The sequence below is a fragment of the Miniopterus schreibersii genome (assembly GCF_964146895.1).
Source record: "Miniopterus schreibersii genome assembly, chromosome: 4".
Lineage (NCBI taxonomy): Eukaryota > Metazoa > Chordata > Mammalia > Chiroptera > Miniopteridae > Miniopterus > Miniopterus schreibersii.
The window spans coordinates 88182597-88207524 of NC_138105.1; the positions used below are offsets into that span (position 1 = coordinate 88182597).

Consider the following 24928-nt stretch of genomic DNA (forward strand, 5'->3'; position numbering starts at 1 on the left):
AGAATCGTAAGAAAAAGAACAGGGCAAACAAAAGTGGGCAAAGGACAACTTTAAGAGTAAAGATAATTCTGAATTGTTGGTTCTGACAATATCCTCTTAAGAATTTTGCTGAGAAAGCTAAACACATTTCTAGCTTTGGCAGTAATTTCAGACATTACAGGACAAATGAAAACATTTATTTCTGAAGAAAATTATAGTGACAGATTGCTATGCTATGGTTAAGTATTTGTCAGTATTTCCATCTTACCCTCTAATTTTTACCGCATCCAAGCTCAGATAGTTTTGTTTTTTTAAAAAAAGGGGGTAGCTCAACTTGGCACACAATTATTATAAGTTTTTCAGCACCGAAAAACTGATTAGTTTTATTGATTCGTGACTAATCATATATCATTCCTATTGCCCACATGTATCAATAATACAAAATTAACATTTCTATAAATACCGTAATTCTGGTTATTTTAAATAAACAAGGCCACTTTAATAATTTTCCTACATAAGAAAAGGTAATATTGTGAGAGAATCAAAATCAAATTGGCGTGTCCTACGGGGAAATAAGCACTGAAAAATAAAATCTCTAATCAACATTTACTGCAAATTACACCACCCAGGAACCTAAATGTCTCAAAGCTCATATTTAAGAAAAGAAAAAAAACCTGGGAAGGAATACACCAAAATATTCACATTAACATCCTTTCAACAGTGGGCCTGAGGTAATTTTTAGTCCCTTCTTTCTACCTTTTCCTGTTGCCAAATGTTTTAGACTACCTATGTGTTACTTGGGGAGGTGGGGAGACACAGTTAAAAAGAAAAATTCTCGCTCAGCCAGGAGTGACTCAGCTATTGAGCATCAACATAGGATCCAGGAGATCACTGTTCAATTCCCAGTCAGGGCATGTGCCCAGGGGTGTTGGGATCCCCAGCTGGAGGCGTGCAGGAGGCAGCCGATCAATGACTCTCTCATCATTGGTGTTTCTCTCTCTCCCTCTACCTTCCTCTCTTTGAAATCAATAGATATATTTAAAAAAAAAAAAAAAGAAAAATTCTTAGTAAAAAGTGTAATGTGCTTGTGCCATCTAAATGACAAGAATATATACAGGAGCCCTGGCCAGCGTGGCTCAGTTGGCTGGAGTGTGGTTCTGTGCACAGAAGGGTCTCGAGTTCAATTCCCTGTCAGGGCACATATTAAGAATTGGGCACAGCTGGGAGGCAACCCACAGGGAGGCAAACCCATTGATGTTTCTCTCACATCCATGTTTCTCTCTCTCTCCCCCTTCGTCTCTCTCTAAAAATCAATGTAAGCATATCCTTGGGCGAATATCTAAAAAAATAAAAACTAAATAAAAGAATATATACAGGAAATAACAGCTTATTATGGTAATTAAAATGATTACTTGATGTACTCTTGGGAGTTTAACTATTTTTCCGTATTCTAAAATCCAATATAAATCACTGCTCCTTTTGTAAGCAAGAACAAAAAGAAAAATCCCTGAATTAACACTTGTGGGTCCATATTTACTCCCCCTGACCTGGAGCCTTCCTCTTTCTAATGTTTTATTTTTAAATGCGCCCACTTTCACCATACACTGTAGCTCTTAAAGGGGTAAAGAAAAAACTTTAAACTGAACAAATAACCAATCCTGCATTAGAAATCAAGGTCTGAACTGCTGGGGGGGGGGGGGGGAATCTCCCTAATTCTTACAAAGGATAGTCTTTATTACAAAAAAATAAAAATAAAAGCCATTAGCACAATGGTACATGTTCCCTCTTACTTAACTCGACTCCTGTCTCACAAATAGAACAATAAAAAGAGAATCTCGGATCCCTAAAGCACTCAATACAGAACATCCAAGCCGGCAGATGCCCAAACTACTACACAAAGAACTCAAGACTCAAGCACCTGAATTAAGGATCTTGGATAAAATGAAGTATGTCCATTTAATCACAAACCTACTGCTTACTAAATGTTTCATTTATTTCTGTATGTGAATATTTTCGCAAGTAACTGGCAAGCTGACCATGTACAGGGATGGGGAGGCAACATGTGAAAGTTAATATGTGGAAAACCAAATCAAAAACATTACCCACAAAAGATGTGGAAGGAAAAAAGAAAAAAAAAATCCTCTAAAACTTAATAATTCTGAATCTTTCTAAAGTAGAAATGCCATATGATAGAGTGGTGACCAGCGCAAATAAATACCATACACTACACTCTAGCACTACAACCTAAACCAACACCTAAACAAAATGTCGAAATAGTTATCTTATTTGCAGATACCAAATCACTCACACCTGCCAAATCACTATATTACAAGCATTCAGTAAAAACAGAGCCTTCTTTCCTGGAGTAAAGAGATTATAATAGCTAAGTTTGGTTCAAGTCTAATTTGTCTTTTTCCTCAGATTTGTCAGATAGATCTAATGAGCATATACTAAGTCAGGGCGAGCTCCAAGTTCTCTTAAAACTAAAACAATACCAAATAATTCTCAAAATAAGGAGGAGAGCTAAAGGCAAAGAAAATTTAAAGGCTTGACACTCCTAAAGCCAAACACATAAGCTACCTCCTGCCCAGTTCAATCACACACATTTTACTTTCAATGCCAGATTTCAAAATTTCCTCCTTGAACTATGAAAAGAACTGGAAAAGTAATACTCCAACACAACGTCTCAGCAAGTAACAAACTAAATGTGACAAAAATTTAAGGATGCTTTACACAGTAAAATAGCTTTAAACACACACACACCCCAAAGCCTCTCTGTCCAGTAATGGCAAAAAAGGTTCAACAAATGCTAACCAAAAACAGGACCACAATGATTTCATTAAAAGACTTTTCCAATCTTGGAAGCAGTAATCGCTATTTGCAAACACAGTAATGTCTATACAAGTATAACATTGCATAGTTCACCATTCATATTTGTGGGTTAGGAAACACATACTTTCCTGGAAACACTGTACTGGTTTTAAATATAAAGAAATCAAACAAATTATCATGAATATGAAAAACATATTTTAAAAACATATAAAATTTTAAAGTCATTACTCATCTCAGTTGAATTATGGTAAATAACAGATATGGAAAATAATGTGATCTTACAAAAAAAAAAAAAAATGAACAGTATTCACATCTCCTGGATAAACTCCCTTTTAAAAAGACAAAGCAAAAATAAGAATGCTATATGACCCAATTTAAAATTATTCAGTACACTACTTAGATAATTTAAGGCTGAAAGTTTCTACACCTTTTTCCATCAAGAGAAGAAAAACAAAAAACTATTTTTCATCATCAATCACCTTCCCTTGTCCCATCCATTTAAAAAAAAATAAAAATCTACCATCAGTTAAAACCATTCTTGAAACTGACAGGTTTTCTAGCTGTTCATGTGTCAGGATGATAAGCTCTAAAAAACGTAAAAGGATAAAACTAGAGCCTAAAATCGTAAGTAAACTCAGCCAAAAACATACCCGGGAGAATGCACTTCTTACATAAGCACTGGCACATGCTTTAAATATAGCTGGTCCTCCCCACTCCTACTCATTGCTAGCTAACTTTGTATGTACCTGATTTCCACACAAACTACTAGCAGTCCTGTAGTTTCTCGCCATCTGCAAGTCGGCAAAGACATAGAGTCCCACTCTCAACAGAAGGGCCACCTTTCAACTTAAGGAGCCTGGCAGTGAAAATTAAAAAACTGCTCCCTCGGCCATTCAGCGCTCAACCTGGGTCACGACTGCAGCACCGACAGCTCATCCTTTGGGCGTGATTCAAGATACAGAACTGCACACTCCGTGTTTTAAAAAATACAGTCTTCTCTTTCCCTTTCACACCAGTTTCCTGTTTCCTGTAGGCTGCGATGCAAAGCCATCCATTAATCTTTGATGCCTTCTCACTGCAAAGTCCCCTTCCTCCGTCCCTGCACCTCCTCCCCCACCCCTCCGCCTGCGGATCTCAGGCGCGTTTGAACTATAGTAACCCCAACTCCGCCCGCTGCAAAGCTCGCAGAGGCGCGGCAGCGGCCGCAGCCGCAGCAGAAGCAGCAGCAGCAGCCGGGCCGCTGCCGCCCCGGGCTAGGGGATTACGTTCACAAAAACTCTGCCAGGAGAGAAGAGGCCCTGGCCAGGGAGCTCCCCTCCTGTCTGGCCAAGGGTGCTGGCTCCGCCGCACCACACATCAGAAAGCTTCCAAAGAAAGACGCGGCGGGGGGAGGGGGGGGAGTTCTTCATCCCCGAACAGAAAGGGGTCTCCTTCCTTAAGGGAAGGCATGTTATCTCGGGGGTTCCCTGGGTGGGTAAAACAGAACTGCAGGGGGGTGATGAAGAAGGAATGGCAAGCGAGAGAGGCAGCGACAGGGACAAAAAGGATGAGGAGTGCCCTTCCCGTAACAGACGGGATGCAGAGCAAATGGGTCCCCATTCGGAGGCTGGCTTGGCAGGCCTTTCTGCAACCCCCACGCAACCTCAAACCGCAAGGCAGAGAGGCTGAGCTCCGGGCAGCGTGAGCCAGAGAAGGGTACAGCGAGAGGAAGGCGGCAGGGGAAGCTTGGAAGCAAAGCGGACACAGACGCAAAAGAGGGAAAGTTGGAACAAGAGAAAAGGAGCTGGAAAGGAGCAACTAGGAAAGGGGCAGCTCAGGAAGGGGCTTACCAAAGGCCTTGCAAAGGGATGCTGGGGAGGCGAAGGGGGGAAGCGCGGAGTGAGGGCATCTTAGGAATGACGGGGGAGGTGAGGGATAGCTCCAGGAGCGCGGGGAGGCTGCGGACGCGGCGCGGGAGCTGGGGGAGGGGGCTCCGTGAGGGGGCTCTGTGAGGGGCTCCCCGAGGGGAGGGCAGAGTCGGAGAGAGCCGGCGAGGGGCCAGGAGGACCGCGGGAGGGGCTGGCGGTTGGGAAGGAAGTGGGCGCCACCGGCGAGGAAGGGATGTGGACGCCGCCGAAGCTGGAAGGAGAGGAGGGAGGTGAACGGGGGAAGGGGCGCAGGGAGGGAAGAGGCAGGCGCGGGCGACGGAATGGGGGAAGGGCGAGGGGGGAGGGAGGATGCCGGCGGGGAGTGCGGAGCGCCAGGATGGGAAGGGGTCCGCCCGGGCGGATGGCTCGGTCACCTGGGGCTGTGGCCTCCCTGCCTGCGAGGCGGCGCCGCCGGCCGGCTGGCGGGCTCCGCAAATCCCCAGCTCTCTCGCCCGCCCTCCTGTTCTCCTCGGGCGGCGGCGGCTGGGGCAGGGGCGGCGGGGCTCACAGCGGCGGCTCCTCCACGCCGGGCCTTGGTTGCTGTGTCTTGGGAGGCGGCGGCAGCGGCGGCGGCAACGGCCCGACCCGTGCGGTCACCATCGTCCGTGGCAGCTTGCGCTCGTGGGCCGAGCCCCTCAGCAGCCGACGGCAGCCATGGCCTCCAGTGCTCTCTCCTCCCGCCCCCGGCACTCTGCGGCGGCCGGGGACCGGCTCTCGCGCTCTGCGCCTGCGCGCGACGCTGCCAGCGCGGCGCGCCCCTCCCCCGCCGCCCCGAGCGCGCGCGCGCGGCCGGGCGCTCACACACCACCGCAGGGGCGGGCTGTCCCTGCGCCGCCTTCGGTACATGGGTGGGAGACACACGCCCCCCGTGGCCCATGCAGCCAGGCTCTGCTGGTTATGGACACGCGTGCACGCCGACTCCTGCCTGCGCACTGTGACACGCGCCATTCTGACACACGTGCGCTCTCACACTCCCCAAACACCAAGAGCCTCATGCGCTCACACCAACACTCACCTGCCGGGACCATGTGGGAGAACCGGAGGGGCCGATCCTCACCCGGTGCAACCGCAGTCGCGCTGATGCCAGATGTTCTTTAAGTCCTTGAGCGACTGGACTAGACTGTCAGCCCCATGGCGTCAGGGACCACGTCTAGGATGGCTCCGCAGTGCCTAGCGCAGACCAGGTGTTCAATAAACCTCTGTTGAGTGAGTGGATGAATGAATAAATGAATTGAAACCGTTCACTGAATATCCTTAAGTAAAAAATTCCGACCCCTTGATTTAAAGAATTTGCTCAAAGAATGTTACTGTAGTATTAAACTAGATGGTTATTTTGTGTGTCTTGTCTTTTGGTCTAAGGTTCAAAACAGATCACACACACACATACACACACACTTCCCAAGGTCGAAGTTCTGCTGGAGTCACTAGCACCGACCAGCATTACTACCCTAATTTAAATATCAACACACTTTTTGGGGCGGAAACTGTGCCCTTCGTCCCCATAACACAAAGCCTGAAGCACGTTGTACAGTGTGCACAGAACCAATCAAGGATGTCGCTAGTCTTCCCAGGTTTGGCAGGACTGTGAGGTGGCTACTAGAAGCCAGTATAGCCTTTGATGTCAGTGCCTATTACATAGATACATAACCGTAGGTAAAATGTTGCAACTATACTGGATCATCCTGAAATTGTGAAGCTTCAACTTCTGCATGTTACACGATAATGTGTTTCAATCCAGATTTCTGTGTTGGGGCCTCTCCTTGGAAATTCAACTCTCTGGCCTCTCTGCCCTTTAAATGGTAAAACCCCAATTCTGAGCAATCTTGCTAAAATTGTAAAAGGAAGCTCTACATTTAAAAAGTGCGATTACTGGTGGTATCAATCAAATTCAGAGTAACTTCCCCCTTCCTCTGGTTTGATTTCTATAGAAATCAAGTTTTTTAAATTTCTGGGAATTGTGTTCATAATTATAGTCACCTTTCATCCTGGTGCTTTAGACTGCTTTAGAATCATTAAGCTTGTTACATCCCAGGGAGGCCGTTTTATGAGTCTCTTTATATAGTCTGGTAAGTATGAAATTACAGAGACCACATGACTAATGACTGGGAATAGGAAACTGCCCAAGATAGCAAGGCCTTATCCCTTGGTTTCCTCCCAGTTTGCAAAACTTTATTATTGATTCATTCAAGAAAACAAAAGGCTACAAACATTACAAAAAAGTCAAAATCGATATAATGCTAAATTCTAATTGGTTTTATTTATTCTTCTAGGGGGAACTGCAGAAATCTTGAAAATATTACCTTAGTTTTGTTACCAGGTTGGTGTGTTTTGTTTAAGTGGAGGAAAGGCCTACCTCAGCTCTAGAAGGGGGGGCAGGAAGAAATTAACCAAAGAATTTATATGCATATATATATATATACACACACACATATATATATCTCAGGGACACAGAAATGCAGTGAAGGCCTTGGTGGGGAGGGAGGCAGGATCAGGGAGTAGGGGGGAAAGGGAGGGACATTTGTAATACTTTATACAATAAAGATAAATTTAATAAAATGGTAATAAATCTGGAAAAAAAAGGGAAAAAAATGGCTTCAAAGCCCCATAACCCTCACTATAGCAGGAAAAGCCACATCTTTTTTCCCCTTTGAATTTTATAGCAGCTGCCTGTAAATGCTGAAGTTCAAAACAAGTAAAGAAAATTACTCTGGTAATGAAAGGGTTACTGCCATTACATTGCTGCAGATCCAGTTTTGGGAAAGCTCCACAGTGCCAGAAGCAGGTAACCAAGTGAAACGAAAAAGAACAGAAAAAAAGAACAGGCAAGTAGTAGTAGAGAGGACCACTTAAATGGAAAAGAGCAATCACAGTGTATTGTCCAGAGGCACCCAAACCCACCCAAAACAGGAAAGGTCAGCCCCAAAATGTATGGAAAGTACCTGGAACCAAGCTTAAGGAAATACCCAACCACCACAGCTTGGTCATAAAAGGAATTAGCTTCAGGTGCTAGAAAGGAGTGGTGTGTTTGACTGTGGAATGGCAAACCAAGATTCTAAAGGTTATCTTCCTGTTCATTAAATATATTCAACATTGAGGAGGAAGTCAGCACGAAGTTTGGAAGAGTGCGTATCAGTTACAGCTCTAGCTACTCCAAAAGGCTAGTCTCTGAATTTGTTATAAAACCAACTATTGCTAAAAATCACACAGAAATAGTCCTTTGTTGAAAATCTTCAGATAACCGATGGTCCGTTTGCTATGCACTACCTTCTAGATCCAGAGATAAGTTTTCATATAACAGATTTCACAAAATGTGGCCAAAATCCAAATACCTTGGCTAGCCAACACTGGAAATTTATGGGAGAAAAGAGAATGTTCATGTATTCATTTATTCACTCACTGTATTAGTTCCTAATATTTTCTGGGCACTTTGAGGTTTTCTCTATCCAATTAAAAAAGTTAATTTCCTTGAATAGAAAAGTCTAAATGACATATAAAATCTCATTCTGCCCTGCCTGGCATGGCTCAGCGGGTGAGCGTCGACCTGGGATCCAGGCTATTGGGGTTCGATTCCCGGTGAGGGCACATGCCCGGTTGCGGGCTTGATCAATGACTCTCCTCATTGATGTTTCTCTCTCTCTCTCCCTCTCCTTTCCTCTCTCTGAAATCAATAAAGATATATTAAAAAAAAAAAAAATCTCATTCTACCTAGCTACCCCCATGGTTTGATTTTCAAAGCAAATTGTAAAAGGCTAACTATACAGTCATGAGGGGCTTCACCACAAGATACATTCTGAGAGGTGATTTTGTCATTGTGCGAACATCATAGAGTGCACTTACACAAACCTAGATGGTATAGCCTACGACACACCTAGGTTACATGGTATGTTACTGCTCCTAGGCTACAAGCCTATACAGCATCTTACTGTACTGAATACTGTAAGCAACTGTAATGCATTGTTGCGACATTACAAGGCTTACAAGGTCACTAGGCAATAGGAATTGTTCAGCTCCATTATAATCTTATGGGACCACCATCATATATGCAGTCTGTTATTAACTGAAATGTCGTCATGTGTCGCATGACTACTTTTCTTAGACAGCATGGGTAAAGGGAGATTCACTCTTTTTGAGGTCTAATTCACATACCACTCATAAGCCCATTTAAAAATGTATAATTCTGTGGTTTTTAGTATATTTACAGAGTTGTGCAACCATCACCACAATCAATTTTAGAAGATTTTTATCACTACCACCTTTCCAAAAAACCCATGTATCCATTAGTAGTCACTCTCCCTTTCCTCCCCAGCCCTAGACAACTACTAATCCTTCTGTCTCTACAGATGTGCCTATTTCATATAAATGAAGTCATACAAGATGTGGGTTTTTGTGTCTGGCTTATTTCACTTAGCATAATATATTTTTTTAAATATATCTTTATTGATTTCAGAGAGAGGAAAGGAGAGGGAGAGAGAGAAACATCAATGATGAGTCATTGATCGAGCCCGCAACCAGGGCATGTGCCCTGACCAGGAATCGAACCCCGATCGCCTGGATCCTAGGTCGATGCTCAACCGCTGAGCCACGCCCGGCAGGGCAGCATAATATTTTTAAGGTCCATCCATGTTGTACCACATGTAGGTACTTTGTTTCTTTTTATTGCCAAGTAAAATTCCATTTTATGGATATACTACATTTTGTCTATACATTCATCAGTTGTTGGTCATTTGCGTTGTTTCCACTTTTGGGCTCTTATGAATGGCACTGCTATAAACATTCATGTGGCAGCTTTTACATGGACACGTTTTCATCTGTCTTCGGTATATACTTAGGAATAGATTTGAATTCCTGGGTCCTGTGAGCTCTATGTCTAACTTTTTGAGGAACTGCCAGACTTTTCCAAAGTGGCTGCTCCATTTTACATCCCCATCAGCAGTACTTGAGGAGAGATTTACCCTGAGATTCAGATGGCTGCTTGTTAGATGTGGGACCCTGTGCCAAGTGGACATTATTTAAAACACCTTGATTTGTCATCTGTGAAACAGGAATAATGGTACTATCTACTTCACAGATTATAACAAAAAATAAATGAAGTGTGTGTTACTATTCCCAGTATCAAGTGAGCCCTCAGTATTATTAGTTCCCTTCCGTCTTTGGTATTTGGTTGGCAACATTTACTCTGTAGTAAAGTCAGATAGAGATACAATTATAACCCCTTATTAACAATAAGAGATGCATAGACATAGTTGATGCTTAAATTTTTTAATGGATGATTGGAAAAGCAATAGAATTTATATTGTTTTAATACCAAAATAAATTCATCTTTTTCTACCTTCTGTGGAACAAATATCTGAGTCTATAGGAGGGGGAAAACCACAGAAACAAATCAGCTTTTGTTTGGATTTTTCAGATTTCCCCCAACTTTTTATTTCTCCAACTTTTCATTTGGAAGAGTTTCAAATATACAGATTTAAAAGAATATTGCAATCATCACTCATATACTCACCATCTAGATTCAACAATTGCTATTGTTTTAAGTATTTGCTTTGTGTGTGTGTGATTTATTAAGCTATTTGAGAGTAAGTTGCAGACAAATGCTGCAACCCTAAATACTCTAGTCTTCCTCTTCTAAAAATAAGAGCTTTCTTCAATATTACCAAATGCCATTACCACACCTAAGAAAACGAATTATGATTCTCTAAACTTTTATTGTCCAACCAATATTCAAATTTCCACAATTCTTCCTGAATTATCTTTTACAGATAAAAATTTTTCCAACCAAGATCCAGTCAAATTGTTACATCTTAGTTGCCTTAGTTGTTACATCTTACAAGCCAGCTTTGCTTTTAATCAACCTGAGTGCTTGTGACCGTCGTAGACATTTGTTAGTTGCCTCCCCAATACCACCTTGAACATTCTAGTTATATAGTCTATTGGCCATTGATCATGGCTGGATCAATGAGTTTATCCTATCTTCCACAGCGATTAGTCCAGGGAAAAACCCATGACCCCAGTCAAGCCTTATCAGAGCAAAGACTCAACACCAGGGCTTTTGGCTGAACTATGAGGGAGAGCACAGTTTTGCTTTTCTTCTAGACCTGAAAAAGGAATCCTATAATTTCAGGGACTACAGGCTGCTATCTTAGATCCAAAAGGGAGAGACAACTTAAAAATATGCCAAAACATGTAAAAGAACCCAAGACATAAAAAGAAACCAGGAGCTGGCCAGCTGGGTATGGCTCAGAGGTTGAGCAGGGACCTAGGATCCAGGAGATCGAGGTTCAATTCCTGGTCAGGGCACATGCCTGGGTTGCGGGCTCGATCCCCTTCAGGGGTGTGCAGGAGGCAGCCGATCAATGACGACTCTGGCATCATCAATGTTTCAACTTTCTCTCTCCCTCTCCCTTCCTCTCTCTGAAATCAATAAAGATACATTAAAAAAAAAAAAAAGAAGAAAGAAAGAAAAGAAACCAGGAGCTGGTCACAGTGTATGAGCACTAATCTAAACCTCATCTCAAGCCAGCATGTCCACCCCCTATTCTGTAATTATAGCCAATAAATTACTTTTTTTGCTTAAGCCAGTTTGGGTTGCATTTTCTGTTATTTGCATTTAGAGGAGTTCCAAGGCATCAATCCTATTAATTTGCCAGTCAGTGTAATATGCTGTTATAAAGCTAAGGAAGTACCTAAAAATTGCATAGAAGCAAAATTGTACAACCTAACAAATAAAAAAAACAAACACAAAACCATTCAACCACTATCCTGAAATAGAAGCTTGCTATCACCCAGAAGTCCTTCACACGCTCTTTTTCACAACAGTCTAACCTGACTTTAATATAGTCACTTCCTTTTCTCCGGTTGACCACCTTAGTATGAGTCCCTACAGATGGTAGTTTAGCTGTGCCTGCTCTTGAATCGTATATAAATGGAATCACACAGTTTGCATTTTTTGGTGATTAGCAGTTTCTGCTTAACATTGTGTTTGAGATTCAATTATGTCCTTGTGTGAACCTGCAGTTTCATTCATTTTCACCGCAGCATTACATCACATGAATATAACAGTATTTATGTATTCATTCTGCTATTAATGAACATTTGGGTTAATGTTCACCCCAAATTCCAGTCTTGCGCTACTACAAATTATGCTGCTATCGGCATTTGGAACTTGTCTCCTGGTGCGCGTGTGCATACATTTCTCTTGGAGAGAACTGCTGGGCCACAGGGTCTGTAGGTATTCAACTTTCTGAGATAACTCCACTGTCTTCCAGGTGTATTCACACCGTGCACCCCCAACAACAATCAGGGAGGGTTCCTATTGCTCTGTATTCTAACCTACCACTGGCATTGCCAGTCTTTTTAATTGTAGCCATTCTAATGGGGTTTTTAGCTTGCATATCCCTAATTGCTAAGGAGGTTAAGTAGCTTTTCATGTTTATTGGACCTTTGGACTTCCTTTTTTGTGAATTGCTCAACTCTCTTCCCCAAGTTTCTCCTGGGTTGTTTCTCTTTTGCTTGCTGTTTTGTAACCCTTTGTATATTCTGAATGTAAGTCCCTTGTCAATTATATATGCTGCAAAAATCTTCTCTTGTTCTGTAGCTTCCCTTTTCATTCTGTAAATAATGAACATAAATTCTTAAAGTTAATATTATGTGTAATGATTCTTTTAAGCCTGTTTACCCCTGCTTTACAAGGCCACTGTGTCATAAATTGAGTGTGCCGATCTGACTAGATATGTTTCTGAATTCACTATTCCATTGCACTGGTTGGTTTGTCTATCCTTGTGCCAATACCAAACTATTTCAATAACTCTAGCTAAATAAGAAGTCTCAATATGTGGTAGAGCAAGTCCTCCCAACTCTGTCTTTGTTTTGTTTTATTGTCTTCAAAAGGATCTTGGCTTTTTGCATTTATCAATTTTGGAATTAAATTTGGAATTTTAGCTTGTTGAGTTTCTTAAGATCTCGTTGAGACTTTTAGTTTTGGACATAGAAGAGGTCTTGCATACCTTTTATTACATTAATTCCTAGATATTGTATGTTTTTTATGCTTGCTAATGTTAAAGCTTCTGTTAGTCTTTGAACATGTTAATAGTAAATTTTAAGAGTCCATGTACCCAAAACTTCCATTCCCTTGGGGTTGGGGACAGACACATAAGTGGTTTTAATGCAAAGTGGAATGGGTTGGTTATGATAAAGGTGGGCCAAGGTTACCATGGAAATATAAATGGGAGGGATTAGCCCATTCTGTAGGGTCATGGGATGGAAGGAAAGGAAAAGCATCCTAAGTGTTAAAACACTGATAGGAGTCAACTAGGTGAGCAGAGAGTGAGGCAAAGAAGGGGAGAGCAAGCACACATTTCACATACACATTTCAGAGGATGTTAACAAGGGATACTTTCTGCCTCAGTGTCAAGTGAGGTACCAAAGCAGCAGATTCAGATGCCAGCATGGAGGTGACACAAATTCTCCTGTGGGCATAATTTACAAAAGGAACGTGAACACACTAGTGCCAGGACTCCTGGAACCCTGTAGGCAGCTGAGGTTAACAAATGGTGCAAAATGGGAGCAGAGAGAGGATTTGGGAAAGGTTTCTTTGGAAGGAGCTCTTGCTGTATTGCCGAGCAAAGAAGGCGGTGTGTGTGTGTGTGTGGGGGGGTACACAATTCTGCTCTTGTCTAGCAGTCATGAGACCTTCCAAGAGATAGGATGGGGCAATCCATCCTGCTGCTCCTATACCATGCTGAGCTATGGGAAATTCTCTGGGGCTTCTGACACCCAATGTGTGATATCACATACATATATATATTTTTCTTTGTTTCGGGTTTCTGCTACAGAGCTTCTAAAACCCTAGGAATTTCCTGATAGGAGTAACAAGCCCCTTTTCACCATACCTGAATTTATGCTAATAAGGTGATTCTTTGCCAATAGATAGCTTCAGGATGGGGACCAGTCACCATATTCTTTTGTAACCTCCTTGAAGCAACTTAACTACACTGTAAATGTCTTTCTCTCCCTACTGTACATACATCATATTTTTTAAAGCTATATGACATTCCACTATTTGGATATACCGTAATTTATGAATTTTATCTCCAACTGTAAAACGCTTAAGTTTATTTCTCTTATTACAATTACAAACACTATTATTGTCAATATATGAACTTCTTTCCTCATTTGTGCATTTATTTTTGTAGGATTAATTACTAGGTGTGAAAATTCTGGTAAAAGAGTACACATATTGCATTAGTTTTCTAGGGCTGCTGAAACAAAGTGGCTGGCTTGAACAACAGACACTTACTGTCTCACAGTTCTGGAGGCCAGAAGTCTAAGATCAAGCTGTTGACAGGTTGATTTCTTCTGGGGGCTGTGAGGGAGCATCTGTTCCATGCCTCTCTCCTGGCTTCTGGTGGTTTGCTGGCAATCTTTGGCATTCCTTGGTTTCTGCTGTGTCACTTCTATGTCTTAATCTTCACATGGCCTTCTCCCTGTGTTCCTATGTACAAATTTCCCCTTTGTATAAGGACACCAGTCATATTGGATTAGGGTCCACCCTAGTCCAGTATGACCTCGGTTATAAGGACTCTATTTCCAAATACGGTGACATTGTGACATACTAGGCATCAGGACTCCCACATATGAATTTTGGGGGACACAATTCAACCTACAACATATCTGTAGGACTTTTAATACATGATGACAAATTTTTAGAGTGCATTTTTGAGAGTTGTGAATGAGGCAACGTCTGACAGGACTTGGTGGGATTCTGTAACTGGGGAGGGGTCAGGGAGGAAAGGAGAGCGGGGTGATTTCTAAGTACTGGCCATGGGCAACTGAGTAAAATACCAGAGAAGGATGCCGGGAGAGGGAGATTGGTCGGTGATGAGTTAGGTTTTAGACAGACTGAGTCCGAGGCATTAGAGAACAGGCAAGTGGAAATGTCTAGTCAGTGAATACATATGTTGGTCTGGAGTTTCGGGAAGACACAACTTTTTGAATCATCACTACTTAAGTGGAAGTTGAAAGTCATGGGGACACATAAAACCACCCACTAAAATAGCCAAGTAACATAAGATAAAAATAGGGCTGAGGACAGCATTCTAGAAACCTCAATATTAAAAGGGTGTTTGGAAGGTAAGAAGCTCACCAACGTGACTGGCGATAAAGGCTTCAGGACAAGGACCAACAGTGAAATCTGAAGGATGTGTGACTTCAGGGGAGATAAGGAAGCATTGCACGCTGAGGGCACAGTCTGGACAAAGGGCTAGGGAGTGTGGGTATGCAAGGCAGAGCCGGGAAACATCTGATAATCTGATGTGGCTGAAGACAACAGCACAAGGGGGCAGGACATGGTAGAAATGAGGATGGGAAGGTAAATTAGGGCCAGACGTGGGAGGTGTGTTGTGCCTGTGGTTGGCTTGCAGGCGCTCAGATCCATACCCTGTCCTTTCCTGCTTATCTGTATCACAGGTGCTGGCCCCTGTACCTGCATTTCTCAAGCCACCTTGTCCACTGACTTCTGGTTAGATTTGTCCAACAGGGGCACACATAGTAGTCTAGAGGGCAGAAAGAGAGGAGATGGCAGAGTATTTCTCCCCTTCTTTGTCTGCTTTGGGCAGCATCTCTGGCAGTGGCTGTGCCTCCTCCACGGCCCAGCTCTTGCTGTTCAGCCCCTACCACAGCTCCAGCTCTTTCTGGCAACTCTGGTTGCACAGTCCATCCAGTGGCACTGGAAGCTTCCTCTTCTAAGTTCCAGATCCTGCCATAAATCCTGGTTCCTGGGCTTTCATCTATCCCTAGGGATAGATGACACTATCATCTATCCCTAGGGATAACAGTGGCTCCCTGCAGTTGATCTCCAAGATGCCTCACCTTCTCATTTTCAGCTCTGCCAACACTGTAACTAGTTATCCATATTAAATTCCTTCTGTTGTTACCAGTTGCTTTGCTGTTATGAATAATGCTACAGTGAACTAGTTCATATATGTCTCCTGGTGCTTCCATCCAAGAGTCTCTAGGGCATGCGCCTTGGAGTAGAACTCCTGGGCTGCCTACCTCCAGGCTTGTTTTACACAATAGAAAAACAAGCCCATGTGAGAATGGATTCTTACCTCACACCAGAGTCAAATTTCAATTTCATGTGGATCAAATATGAAAGGTAAAATTAAAAACTTTAAAAGAAAATACAGAATATCTTTATGACCTAAGGTAGGGAAGGGTTTCTTATACAAGGTACAAAAAACCCCCCCAAAACACCGCAACCCATAAAGGAAAAAAAACACATTAAACATCATCAGAATTAAAAACTTCTGTTCAACAAAAGATGCAATAAAGAAAATTTAAGAAAAGCATAACTGTATATAGTCACAACATATGTAATGCACAAAAGATTAGTATCCAGAATGTGTAAGTAATTCCTAAATACACAAATAAGGAAAAGACAAACAACCATATAGAAGTGAGGCAAAAAGATTGTTCACAGGAGAGGAAATCCAAAGGCCCAGAAATAGCCTGGCCGGTGTGGCTCAGTTGGTCGGGCATCGTCCCATAGCACCAGGAGGTCACTGGTAAATTCCTGGTCAAGGCTCATGCCTGGGTTTTGGGTTCAATCCCCAGTAGGGAGCAGGCAGGAGGCAGTCAATGGGTGTTTCTCTGTCTCTCTCTCCCTCTCCCTTCCTCTGCCAAAATTTTAACCATTTTAAAGTTTACAATTCACTTTTACTACATTCACAATGTGTGCAACCATCTGCACTATCTAGTTCTTAGACATACAGATATTGGCATATGTCAGTGATTAGTAACTTAATGAAAAGGAGACCCGCAGAATTATCAAAGAGTAAGCCAGACCAGAGAGAAAACAGAATCGGAAGTGGGATATAGTTGAGAAATGGAAGGATCACTGGAGCAGCTTATTAAAACTAAAACCAAGACCAAAACCAATGAAAAGCAAATAGGCAGCTAATTAAATAATGTTTGAAGTTTCATTTCTCATGGTCATAAAAGCATCATGTCCACCTCACTTGATACAGAAGAAATCTAGAAGTAGTAGTACTAGATGTCAGATGTACTGACCACTGATTGGAAATAAAAATCAGTATGTCTAAAAAGTAATGCTGGGAGATCCAAGATGGCAGTGGACTGAGTTGGAAGGTAAACTGACACTCTCTCGGGACCAAACTGGAATTTCAAATCAAATATAGAAAAACCACCCTGAATAATCAACTGCAACTGAAGACTAGCTGGAGAGCACCCTCATAACCAAGAAAGAAAAGTGGAGACAGCATAGAGACTGGTAGGAAGTGAGGAGGCGAGAGGGCTGGCTGGGCTCCCATAGGCAGCAGCTGAAGGTCCAGAGGGATATCTCAGCTCTGGGGGGTTCCCAATGAGAACTCTGGGCCTAAACCCAAGGCTGGGCTTCCCAGACAAGAGCACCAGAACTGAAAAAGGTGCCCACATAACATCTGACTGTGAAAAGAAGCACAATTTCTGTCTGCCAGGAAGAGATGGCTGGAAATGCAGGCATCCTCTTAAAGAGCCAACGTACAAAGTTTTGTGTGTAGCCACTCACCTTGGGCTCCAGCAGAGGTAGGGCAGAGTGGACTGGAGCTGTGTGAGGAGAATCTAGGTTTGTGGGCTCTGGAGATAGAGCTCAGAGGGCACACCTCTGGATTCCTGTGCCAAGTCATTCCCCCATACTGCAGAGGCAGACATTTACCTTCCCAGCAGCTTTTGCCTGAGGGGAAAGCAATTGCCCCACCTTACTGGAACACCTCTCGCCCTACCCAGAGGAGCTTCTATAGCCTGAGGCTTATTAAGAGAATCAGATTAATCAGCCTGCAGGATTAATCAGATTACTCAAATCTCAGAGTGCTTTGAGTCTTTGCCTGATCTGCTTCTGGACCCGGGCCTTGGAAAAGCAGACTTTGATGGGCATCTTGGCCCTATCCAAATGCACCCATCCCCAACAGAGGGGACCTCAAGCTGTGGGTTGTTGATAGCTCCAAACAGGGTACTCATGGCCAGTCACAAACAGCGTCTGACACTGGCCTGCACCAGAGATCTTCCAAAAAGACTGAGAGTCCTGGCAGGCCTACCTAATCCATAGAAACAAACCCAAACAGGCAGCCAAAGTGGGGAGACAAAAAAAATGCCCCAAATGAAACAAGAGAAGTCTCCAGAAAAAGAGCTAAATGAAATGGAGATAAGCAATCTCTCAGATATAGAGTTCAGAATACTGATTGTAAGGATGCTCAACAGCATGAAAAAAGATATAGAAACTATGAAGGAAATTAAGAATGACATAGCAGAAACAAAGACTACATAGAAAGGAATAAACAACAGATTAAAGGAAGCTGAGGATCAGATCAGCAAATTAGAAGACAGGGTAGAAAAAAATCACTCAATCATCGATCCAAAAAAAAGCAATTAAAAAACAGGAGGGCAGTTAAGGGAGCTGTGGGAACAACATGAAACATAACAACATTCACATCATAGGAGTGCCAAAGGAGGTTGAAAGTAAGCAAGGGTTAGAGAAACTGTTTGAAGAAATAATGGCAGAAAACTTCCCTAACCTGGTCAAGAAAAAGTCACACAAGTTCAGGAGGCAAAGAGAGCCCCAAGCAAGAAGAACCCAAAGAGGCCCACACCCAGTACATCATAATTAAAATGCCAAAAATTCTAGACAAAGAGAGAATCTCAAAGGCAGCAAGAGAAAAGCAATCTGTTACCTACAAAGGAGCTCCCATAAGGTTGTCAGATGACTTCTCATCAGAAACTACAGGCCAGAAGGGAATGACATGAAGTATTCAAGGTAATGTAAAACAAGGATCTGAAACCAAGACTACTCTATCCAGCAAAACTAACATTCAGAATAGATGGTGAAATAAAGAGCTTCCCAGACAAAAAAAGGCTAAAGGAATTTATCACCACTAAACCAGCACTGCAGGAAATGTTAAAGGGACTGCTGTAATAAGAAGAAGAAATAGAGAACAGAAGCATAAAAGAATTAAAATGGCAATAAATAAGGACCTATCAATAATAACTTTAAGGGCTTTAAGGGAGGGATCAACAGCAATACAGTCATAGTCTGGGACTTTAACATCCCACTGACTTCACTGGATAGATCTTTCAGACAAAAAGTCAACACAGAACCAGTGAATAAATGGCACACTAGATCAGATGGATTTAATTGATATTTACAGAACATTTTCACCCCAAAGCTTCAGAATATACATTCCTTTCAAGTTCACATGGGTCATGCTCAAAGATAGACCACATGTTAGGACACAAAACAAGTCTCTACAAGTTCAAGAAGATTAAAATCGTATCAAACATCTCGAATCACAAGGGCATGAAATTAGGAATCAACTACAGTAAAAACACTCAAAAACATTCAAACACATGGAGGCTAAATAACATGTTATTAAACAATGAATGGGTTATCAATAAGATCAAGAAAGAAATCAAAAACTTCCTGGAAACAAAATGAAGACACAACCCAAAATCTACAGGGCACAGTGAAATCAGTCCTGAGAGGGAAGTTCATAGCACTGCAGGCCTACCACAAAAGCAAGAAAAATTTCTAGTAAACTATCTAACCCTGCAACTTAAAGAATTAGCTCCCCTGTGAAGCCATCTGGACCGGTGCTTTTGTTTGCTGGGAGTTTTTTTATTACTGCTTCGATTTCATCAGTTGTTATTGGCCTATTCAGGTTTTCTGATTCTTCCTGATTCAGCTTTACATGATCTCACTCATATGTGGAATCTAATAAACAAAACAGACTAAGGAAAAAAATATACCCAGAGACATAGAAGCATGGAACAGACTGATAAATCTCAGTGGGAAGGCAGGGGTGGGAGAGTGGGTGGGGAGAGATTAATCAAACAACTTATATGCATATATGCATAACCCAAGGACACAGACAATAGTGTAGTGAAGGCCTGGGCAGGTGGGTATGTGTGTGTGTGTGTGGATTTGAGGTGGAAGGGATCAATGGGGAAAAAAGGGGGGATATCTGTAATACTTTCAACAAAAAAGATAAAATTTTTTTAAAAACATATCTTTATTGATTTCAGAGAGAGGAAAGGAGGGGGAGAGAGATAGACACATCAATGATAAGAGAGTCATTGATTGGCTGCCTAGCCCGAAACCCAGGCATGTGCCCTGACCGGGAATCGAACCCCGATCTCCTGGATCCTACCTAGGTCAATGCTCAACCACTGAGCCATGCCCAACTGTGCAAGATAAGTTTTTTTAAAAAAGAAATAAAATGGCAATAGAGAAGTATCTATCAATAATAACCTTAAATATAAATGGATTAAATGTCCTGATCTAAAGACGTAGTGTAGCTGAATGGATTAGAAAACAAGATATAAATATATGCTCTCTACAAGAGACCCACCTCAGAACAAAAGAATCACACAGGCTGGGGGGGAAAAAAAACACCCTCTGGAGGCCTTTAAAGGAGTGATTGACAGCAATACAGTTATAGTAGGGGACTTTAACACCCCAGTGACTTTACTGGATAGGTCTTCCAGACAAAAAAATCAACAAGGAAACAGTGACTCTAAATGACACACTAGGTGAGATGTAGTTACAGAACATTCCACTCCAAAGCTGCAGAATAGGCATTCTCCTCAAGTGCACATGGGACATTCTCAAAGATAAACCATATGTTAGGACACAAAACAAGTGTCTATAGGCTCAAGAATTTTGAAATCATATCAAGCATCTTCTTGGACATTTACACAATGGAATACTATGCAGCTGTAAAAAAGAAGGATCCCTCACCCTTTGAGACAGCATGGTGGGACCTGGAGAGTATTAAGCTAAGTGAAATAAGCCAATCATAGAAAGACAAATGTCACATGATATTATTCACATGCAGAATCTAATGAACAACATAAACCAATGAACAAAATAGATCCAGTGACATAGAAGCATGGAACAGACTGAGGAATCTCAGAGGGAAAGCAGGGGTGGGTGGGTGCGTGGGGAGAGATTAACATAAGAATTTATATGCATATATGCATAACACAGGGACAAAGACAATGGTGGGGTAAAGGCCTAGGGAAAGGGGTACAGGGTGGAGGGAATCAATGGGGAGAAAAGAGGGACATTTGTAATACTTTCAACAATAAAGATAAATTTTTTTAAAAAGATCATTTCAAGTCCAAAATTCTGTAAGGGACATAAATCTGAATAATAGTTATGTCTTGAATATCCTGACTATATTTTATAAATATAAGCTTTATGCTTTATTTTTGTACTTGATTATATTAAATGTAGTGACTACCTTTAAAAAAAAAGTTATGCGAATGATAAGTCTGTGGTTGTTAATTAGAGTCCTAAGGTTGCATTTCCCAACCATTGATGAAGAAGCAGAAAATGAGTTAAACCAATGTCAGAGGTAGAGCAGCAAGCAATAAATTTTGGTTTTAAACAGACTGCTGCCAGTGATTTTCTAAAATCATGACCCAAATGCAGAATATATGCTTTGCCCTTTTTTTCTTTTGGGGGAAAAATTTTTTAATCTGACAACTATAAGGCTGCTGTGAAAATTAAATGCAAGAATATATCTATGCTGCTTACATGAATAAATAATAGCTCTTATCATTGTTAATTAGGAATATTATCATGGGGAAATAATGAAGAAAAAAAGAGTTATAGGTTAGATTCACTATACCGAAAAGAAAATAATAACTGTGACTCATGTCAAAATTGGAGTTATTGCCCGGCTGGGTGTGGCTCAGCGGTTGAGCGTTGACCCAGGATCCAGGCGATCAGGGTTCGATTCCCGGTCAGGGCACATGCCCTGGTTGCCGGCTCAATCAATGACTCTCTCATCATTGATATTTCTCTCTCTCTCTCTCCCTCTCCTTTCCTCTCTCTGAAATCAATAAAGATATATTAAAAAAAAAAAAAAATTGGAGTTATTAAAACGTAATCAAATTCAGAGGGTGCAATTCTAAGAAAACTTTAATGGAGAAAGTCATGTTAATTTAAAATATGAAACATTTTAATGTTTAATTTGGAACTGTTTAAAACTTCTTATATATGCTAGTAAGAGTGATAGCATAAAATACATTTGCAGGGGGTAGAATTTAAAATTAATGTAGTCCTGGCCAGTGGCTCGGCTGAGCATTAGTTGGTCGAGCATCATCCTGTGCACCAAAAGGTTGCCGGTTCAATTCCAGGTCAGGGCACATGCCCAGGTTGTGGGTTCTGTTCGCAGTTAAGGTGCAGGCAGAGGCAACAGATCCATGTTTCTCTCTCATATGGATGTGTCTGTTTCTCTGTCTGTCTGTCTCTCTTTCCCTTCCTCTCTCTCTTGAATCAATAAAAACATATTTAAAAAAATAAAAATAAAATTAATGTAAATCCAAAGAGCTGAGATATAGATGGAGAAGAAGAAAATGTGATCAGCTTATGGATAAAATGTGACTATCACTAAGGAATAGAGAGGGCTTAAAAGAAAACTGAGTAACTAAAATGTTAAGGAGAGAAAAGAGTAACACTGAGAACGGTCAGAAGGAGAACGCCAGGAACTATCAGTATAAGAGACACTTCGGGAGAGGCTGCTTGACCTACTGGGAGGCCTTCTTCCCTGAGAACCCTCCCTAGCAGACCGGGCAGGCTTAGGCAAAACCTGATGTCCTTGGAAGAGTTGGCTGGTGGAGAGATAGGCATGGGACCTAAGTTAGACCAATTAAGATTTGAGCCCAGGATTTGGGCATTTGGAGCTAAGTCACATAGAGACTGAGAGTCAAAGTCATATTAATAGCAGTACTCTAGGGACAAAATGTGTGGACTTATTATAAAGGAACTTAAACTTGCCTTGGTTCCTAGTTCAAAAACATTCAACCAGTTCTCTGTGTCAGGTACTGTGCCCTCCCAATACCCCACTCCCCACTTCTTTGGCTCAGGCTAGCCTGATTAAGTTTTGTTATTTAAAGCCACAAATAATATTTCAATACAAATCACTTGAGGTAATATTTATAAAGCATCAAGGAAAAAAATGTAACACTTTAATGTTATCAATGAAGTTCTAAATACTAAATGGAAATTATAAGTTTATTTCAGTAAGAATAATGAGGCTCTGGAAATTCTGGGAAAGATACATGCATACTTGAGAGAAGTAATAATAGCTACCAGTAAAAAGAAAGAGCACGATTCTTCCATTTGGCTTTATGAACAATATACTATATGATCCTTATACTTCTCATTTTACAAGCAGAAGATTGATGGAAACTATGTCATCATCTAGCACAGGTCCATAGAATGTTGTTAAAGCACATCTGAATTAAACCCTAGAGACTCTGAAATACAGAATTAAAAAAAATCTTTTTGTTATTCAATAAATTCATTTTTATTAACAAGGATTGAGCTCAGGGGAAATTGGTTACCTCAAGGTCAGGAGGACAATTTTCGGCAAGGCTGCTTCTAGAACCCTGTCTAATGCTCTATGGACACATAATGCATTGCTAAAGAAATGTTTCCTAATGACGGGATGTGTAATGAATAAAATAGTGGTAGCCTATTCCTTACAGGTAGCTTATTGGTGATCAAAGTTTGTTGTCATGTGGTAAATGTTTAGATTGTAACAGTCTAGACATTTCATTAATATTTATGGAAGCATGGGAGATATTAATTTATCCACTTATTCGTCACCGTGGATATAAAAAAACAAATAAATGAAAATTGCCCTCATAATGTGAAATACTGCAACATAATTATAATTTGATGCTCTTGTTTAAGATTTCAAATTGAGTGTTGATTAGGCAGCAATATATTATACTAAAATTTCATCTCAGAAATAGTTCATTAGTCTAGAATTTGTGGGTAGGGACATTTGTAATTATTTCTCCCATGACTGGGAAGATATTATCTCCCATGCATGTGACTTTGGATATAAACAAGCAGCACAGGTTTTACTGTTAACATTGTACAGGAAACACTGCCGCAGGGCCATCTATGGAGGCCTGTTTTAGTTCCTGTTTTTTCCTCTTTTCTTCATATTTTCCCTATAAAATAATGGCAAAATTAAGTGAATCTCGATCTTCTGCCACCCATAATTTATATTACCTTTGAAATTATCATTCTACTTACTAAATAAAAAGGTAAAATCAATTTTCTATAATGAATACATATTATTTTTATTATTGGGAAAAATGGACCTTACTATTAGAATAAGTAGTCATCATTTTTCCCCTCCTGTTGGTAACTTTTAGACCTATATTTATATCAAGCCTGCTAACTTCAGGCTTAAAATTAAGTTCCAGAGATCTAAGGTACAACTTTGTGCCTATACTTAACAATACTGTATTGTATACTTAAAATTTCTTTTAATAGATCTCATATCAAATGTTCTAATTAAAAAAATTAAGCTTATGCCATATACATATGTTTTGCTTTCATTAAATCACTTTATTTTTAAGTATAAAAATAATACAGAGACTTCCAGTTCTCGGAAAATATGCAATAGTTGTACTTCTCCCATTGCTTCTGCTAAGTATTGCTAAATACCCTAGATGTATTATAAAACAAATATAATTACTCTTAAAGGTAGAGAAAAGGTAGATTGGCTGGTAACCTGGAAAGACATGGCAGTGAGTTCCCCAGGTTTTCTTTTGGCTTCATATTTCTCAGACTGGGTGCTGAAGATGTAGGCAACCAGAAATGTCAGCGGGCACAGACAGAAAAAGCCTCCGAAAGCCTGTTCTCTCCAGACAAAGGACCAGGAAGGTGTAGCCTAGTAAGGGAGAAAACGCTCAGTTAATGACCACTCATGCAGAAGAGTTAAAAAGGCCTGAGTCTGCTGTCCATACAAAGTCCTGCTCTGTATGGCATCCGGAAACTTTACTGGTAAACAGTGCCCTGCACTGATATTAACGTTTCCCTACAGGGTGTCTTACTGTGCCTAGACTGTGCATGCAAAGGGTGTGGTTTAAGCTGCACATCTGTTTTCCTTCTGGGAGGCTGGAATTGGTGGTAGGCAGTCGGTACCTATATCACTGGCCCTCCCCTAAAAACCTTGAACACTGAATCTCTAATGAGCCTCCTTGGAAGACAACACTGCATACCTGTTGTCACAATTCACTGATGGAAAAAAGTGTGTCCTGGGTAACTCCATTGGGAGAGAACTCATGGAACCTTGTGGCTGGTTTCCTCTGGACTTCACTCCAGAAGCTTTTCCACTTGGGAGATTTTGCTTTGT

At 41.4% G+C, this 24928-nt stretch overlaps 1 protein-coding gene across 3 annotated transcripts in view; it reads right to left on the reverse strand.

Moving 5' to 3' along the window:
- The window catches only part of RNF145 (ring finger protein 145), a 72682-nt gene that overhangs the window by 43804 nt on the left and 3950 nt on the right, over nt 1–24928 (reverse strand). Inside the window, exons 2-3 of one of the 3 annotated variants that reach the window (XM_081137247.1) lie at nt 24305–24463; nt 5734–5917 (exon numbers count right to left, since the gene is read on the reverse strand). Coding sequence is in view for 1 of the 3 variants with exons in the window: in XM_081137245.1 (XP_080993371.1) it covers nt 4641–4699 (59 nt within the window). In the remaining 2 variants the exon portion in view is untranslated. Of the gene's footprint in view, nt 1–4640; nt 4714–5092; nt 5431–5733; nt 5918–24304; nt 24464–24928 lie in introns of those variants that run through there. The other 2 variants (XM_081137246.1, XM_081137245.1) reach the window with 2 other exon arrangements.